The following is a 5248-nucleotide window of genomic DNA, read 5'->3' as shown; positions in this document are numbered from 1 at the left end:
GACAAACTACACATGGAAATAGGTAAAACATAGACTGCAAAACAAAAAAAAATCAGCTTGAGTCCAGCAGGATTGAAACCATGTTTGATTATACACTAGGAAGAACATGGAAACGACAGATATTTCCTTACAAAAAGCGGCGCGAATCTTTTTCATTTACCTGCAGGACTGAACTAGATTCGAGCTTCGTGCAAGAATCTTTCTACTCCTGCTCTTTGTGATCTTTCTGGGTACTTGCGGTTCGATTTAAACCATGTTAGTCCGAAAATCTGAATATGGTTAGAATGTAGTAAGTCTTATTATTCGGAAGGCACCGTGGATCCTGATTCAAGTTAATGTTTTCCTGAGAGCATATGTTTTTGGGGTTCAAGGTTGATAGGTAATGACAGCTGAAAAGAGGAGATGACGCATCGGAATAGGTTCTGTCAAAGAAGATGATAAAAGTGGATCGATTTGGACGTTGCATTTCTTCATCAGTCTTTTCTTTTAAGTGAGAAGGCGGTGAAAGATTGCACAGGAAGAATCTGATTCACCATTGCGACGGGTCTCACTCGGAGTCAAAGTGACATGATGCAATGTCAAATGGTACTAGACAAATCCACATCATTGGAAGAAGAAACAAGAACGGTTTCTCTACTCTCATCCAAGATCCACAATTTCATCGACACAAACAACACATTCTTGCACCTTCAACAAGTATGAAAATTTTCCTAGGAAACACCATGCCAAAAAAAAGAAGAAAAAAAAATCAAACTTTGTGTTGCAGGGATTACACTTATCAAAGATCCTCTGAACCAAATGGCAAATGAGAGCCAACGCCCCTTCTTGCTCTGTTTTGGTGTTGATGGCCCGACATGGTTTTTGTTAACAAAGCTGAACCTTTTCACACACAAAATAAATATGTGGGTGGAGAAAATGTGGCCTAAAAGAACCTGATTCGTCGTTGCGCTGCGCCTCACTAGACATGATGCAATTGCCAAATGGGACTGAGGCATCCACATCACAGATCCAATATTTCATCAACACAAACAGCAAAGTTGTCGAGGATCTTCGATTAGCAGGAATTCCGAAAAACGCAGAAATGGGGAAAACTTCACAGTTTAGCGTCAACTCAGATCCAGCAAGGACTAAAACTGTTTGCACCTTTCTTCGAGAGGTTGGAGTCGACGGAAATTTTCCTGTGAAACGCAGCGTAGCGCCGACCAACGATTTCCCTATGAAATTTTCAGGAAATCGTGTGGGGATTACAGGTGCCAAAAATCCTCTGTTTCAGTGTGGATGGATGGACTCTGCCTCACATTTTCCACTCACATGCTTTTGTCAACAAAGCTGCTGAATCTTTTCAGATGTCACAAAGCTGGGTCTGTGTAAACTGAATCACAAACCACTCATGTGCACATCAGCAGTAAGAACCAAGAACAAGAGGACAAAGACGCCAATGGTGATTTATCTGTACACATGTCCACATTAGCAGCGAGCGGTAGCACTCATCTGTTGTTAGCATCACACGCATGTGATAGCCACGGCAACATCCAACATCAATCAACTAATCTATCAACAATTCCATGGCATCCACTCAACAATTCTCTGACAACTTGGAGCCGAATCACAGCTCCGGCGAGCAATCAATCGGCCACGGCGTTCGGCGGCAGTTAGGATCTGAGTTCTGAGCTCACCTGGGAGCCATGGAGATGGAGATGTCGGTGGGGACGCGGAACTTGTCGCCCCACTCCTGCGCCTCCAGGAACAGCTTGGACACCTTGGCGGCCACCCACGACATGTCCGGCCGCGCCGCGGGGTCCTTGGACACGCACTGCAGCGCCAGCGTGGTGAGCGCCTCCGCGGCATCGATGGGGAACGAGTCCTTGAGCCGCCGGTCCACCCACTGCCGCATCCCCTCCCCGCCGCCGGTCGCCGACGCGGCGGAGGCGCTCTCGATCAGCGAGGTCCGCTCGTAGTCCCCGGTCGCCTTGTTGAACTCGTACCGCACCGGCTCCTGCCCGGACACCAGCTCCAGCAGCAGCACGCCCAGCGCGAACACGTCCGACCGCCGCGTCGGCGACCCGCCCGCGGTCAGCTCCGGCGCCATGTACCCGCGCGTCCCCTCGATCCGCCTCCCTCGGCTGCCCGTGCGCCGGTGCCTGGCCTCCTTGCCGTCCCCGGATTCGTCGTCAGGGAGCTCCCCGGCGAGGTCCGCGGACCCGAAGTGCGCGAGCTTGGCCCGGAGGAGCGGGCCCTGGCCGCACACGAGGACGGAGGAGGAGGAGAGGCGGTTGTGGACCGTCCCGGCCTGGAGGTGCACGTAGCTGAGCGCGTCGCAGGCGTCGGCGGCGAGCCGGAGCCGGGAGTGCCAGGAGGCCAGCGGCGTGAAGGACGGGTTGTAGGCGCCGCGGAGGAGCGCGGAGAGCGGCGCCGCGCCCGGGACGAGCTCGTACGCGAGGAAGAGGGCGCCGTCGGGGGACGCCGCGGCGCCGTAGAGCCGCGCGATGGCGGCGTGGTGGCAGTGGCCGAGCACGGCGAGCCGGGCGGACACCTCGGCCGGGTCCCGCCGCAGCGCGCGGCGGAAGACGGCGGCCGGGTGGCCCCGGAGCGCGCACCGGAACGAGTTGGTCGACGACCCCGGCGCGAGGCGGTGCGCGGGCGAGAAGTTCTTGGTGGCGGCGGCGAGCTCGGCGAAGGTGAGGAGGAGCGGCAGGTCCGGGAGCGAGTCCTTGAGCGCCTGCAGGGAGGAGGCCGCGGAGGAGGAGGAGGTGGAGAGCGCCGCGGAGGAGGTGGAGTAGGAGGTCGGCCCCGGGTGGCTGCCGTTCGTGTTCCCGCGGGGCGAGCGGCGGCCGTGGGCGGTCGCCGTGGTCGGGGTGGTGGCGGAGGAGCGGGCCATGGAGGTGGCCGTGGCACTCTTGGTCTTGCACATCTGATGCCTGCGGACGCCAACCATCGGCGACCAGAGATTAGAGAAGCTCGTCGGACTTTCTTGCTTGCCGACCAATTTGCTGGCGTGATAAAGGTTCCGCCTTTGGTTGTTTTTTCTTCTTCGTCTATCGCTTTACCTCGCCGAGCTGTTGCCTCGAGAGGAGGAAGACGGCTGGTCGACCGGTCAAATGCAAGTCAAACACCTGTTGCATTTGAAACTTTCTGTATGAATATTCTTTGTTCGGCTGTTTATCGGTTTTACATGGGGAGTCAAAGGGATCCACGATGGGGTGAAGTTTGTCGAAAATCTCGGAATGACAAATTTATCTTCCACCTCTTCATCACCGGTCACTTGATAACCGTCGAGAAATCTAGGGTTCGATGTTTCCTCTCTAATCATGGGGAAGAAATGCTCAACCACCATATTGATCTCGACGCGCAGAGGATGCGTGAGGAGAAACTAGGAGCGGCGAGGAAAAAGAGGAGGGGGCAAATCGGATGCGTGACAAGGGATGAAGACGACCTTTTTGTATGAAGATGCCCTAAGTTACAACGGGGAGTAATAAACGGAGAAGTGAAAGTTTTAGTATTCAATGACCGTAGGAACTTGTTTTTATAGTTAGTTGGATTTTTGCAGTAAAAAACTATAGTTAGTTCATTTTGCAGAGACAGTAACTAGCTATAGTAGTGATGCACACGATTTCCTGTTTTGTTAAGATCGAGGATAATGCAAGTGTGCAAGTTGATGCCACTCATGCATGTCCCTTAACTTCAGGTCTTCAGCCGGCCTTTTGTTAGTTCCAGAAGCATCCATGCTGGATCGGTGTGGAGTTTTACCACTTGGCTGCACGGTGGGTGTTTTACACATAAGTCAACGACGAGCAGCCCGGTCGAGTAGGAGAAGTGGACAGTTTGGTTGACCCCAAGTTATTAACTAATCAACGCACGGTGTGATTGCTAAGCGGATGAGAACATTGCTCAGTTTTTCATTTTGGCGTGAGGAAGAGAGCAAACTTAATGAATCTCGTTTCGTGGGTGGCGGCTAGTGCTGCCGCAGGGACAGCGACGCGACTGCAAACTTAGGGTATGTTTGGTTCATGACTAACTTTGTCATAACTAAGCTTAGGCAAGTATGTTTGTCATAAAAAATGTAGCTAACAAAATGGCCATCACAAGTGTGGTAAAATTTGGCAAAAAGTTGAGTCTATGACGATATTGTGACATGCCTAAGCTTAGGCGTGGCAACCTTAAACGGCAAACCAAACATCTATTTACACGTGCAAGCATCCTACCTGTCGGGCCGTCACAACGAAATCCAATTTGCCAAACAGCAAAGTGAAGAAGAAAAAATGGCTCGCCGACCAGAATCATCTATGCATGTCCGGCATGATAGACAAGACATGGGTGTGCCGGAGGGCAGGGAGGAGGAACAAGGGGACGTGTCACCACTAGCCGGCGAGACGACGATGACGATGACGGGCGGCTGAATGGACTGGAGGGAACAAACTTAATTTTTTTTTCCTTTTGAATGAACAGAAAGGAAACAAAGTTAGTTAATATTACGTTGGTGGCGGCTAGTGCAGCTGGGGGACAGCGACGTCACTGCTAATGCACACGCACACACACACGTATTAGCCTGTCCAGCTGCCACGACGAAAAATCGATTCGACGACGCCAAATGCAAAATTAGGCGGAAACAATAGTCAATCCACGGGTGCAAGCAAAAAAAAAAAAGAGGTTGGCGACCGATGGAGATTTGATTTGTTCTTGTTGCGGCTGGTCTGGTCTGATCTGATTCCCTAGCTAGCTGCACCGAGTCATCATCAAACAATTATAAAAAGAAAAGGAAAAGGGGAGAATAGCTGCCCCTGGCTGGGTATGCAATAGTAGAACGGAATTGCTAGGTGATGTGTTGTGCACGCGGGTGCAAGGGGCGTAGATCGACGAAACCAGAGTTACTCTACAAATTTAAGACAAAAAATCAGCAAAGAATAAGTCGGTGCTGCGCCCCTTGTTTTTGTTTCCTCTGCCGACCAAGGTGATCCATCGGGTCCAAGACCGTGCAGATTGGAAGGTTACGTGCGTGGCATGCAGCACCAGCAGTGTCGGAGGTCGGTCAATTGAGGTGCTGCCGCTGCGCGTGCCGGTGCGACCGCTCAACGGGACAGGACACAAGAACAATTGGAGCGACGTGACTGCAGATAGATATCCACATGGGTACGCACGCACGCGCGTGCTTTGCCAAGCTAGCAGCCATGACGGCGAGGATCAAACTCCACAATGACGATCCTCCAAACGGTTAAGTACATAGTAGTACTACTATGGCTGCATTTGACTT

General features: G+C 52.2%; 1 protein-coding gene across 1 annotated transcript; it reads right to left on the bottom strand.

The window, feature by feature from the left end:
• Nucleotides 1-1420: 1420 nt before the first annotated feature.
• LOC123135088 (lysM domain receptor-like kinase 3) lies at nt 1421-3150 on the bottom strand. Its single transcript, XM_044554204.1, has one exon. The coding sequence runs from the start codon at nt 2933-2935 to the stop codon at nt 1673-1675; it is 1263 nt and encodes a 420-aa protein (XP_044410139.1). The 5' UTR covers nt 2936-3150; the 3' UTR covers nt 1421-1672.
• Nucleotides 3151-5248: the final 2098 nt, after the last annotated feature.

This window comes from Triticum aestivum, chromosome 6B (genome assembly GCF_018294505.1).
Source record: "Triticum aestivum cultivar Chinese Spring chromosome 6B, IWGSC CS RefSeq v2.1, whole genome shotgun sequence".
Taxonomy (NCBI): domain Eukaryota; kingdom Viridiplantae; phylum Streptophyta; class Magnoliopsida; order Poales; family Poaceae; genus Triticum; species Triticum aestivum.
The sequence above is the reverse complement of the archived record's forward strand: the minus strand, read 5'-3'. Positions and strand labels throughout refer to the sequence as shown.

Coding starts and splice junctions, on each gene's coding strand:
- LOC123135088 (XM_044554204.1), bottom strand. CDS start 2,935: ATGGTTGGCGTCCGCAGGCATCAGATGTGCAAGACCAAGAGTGCCACG.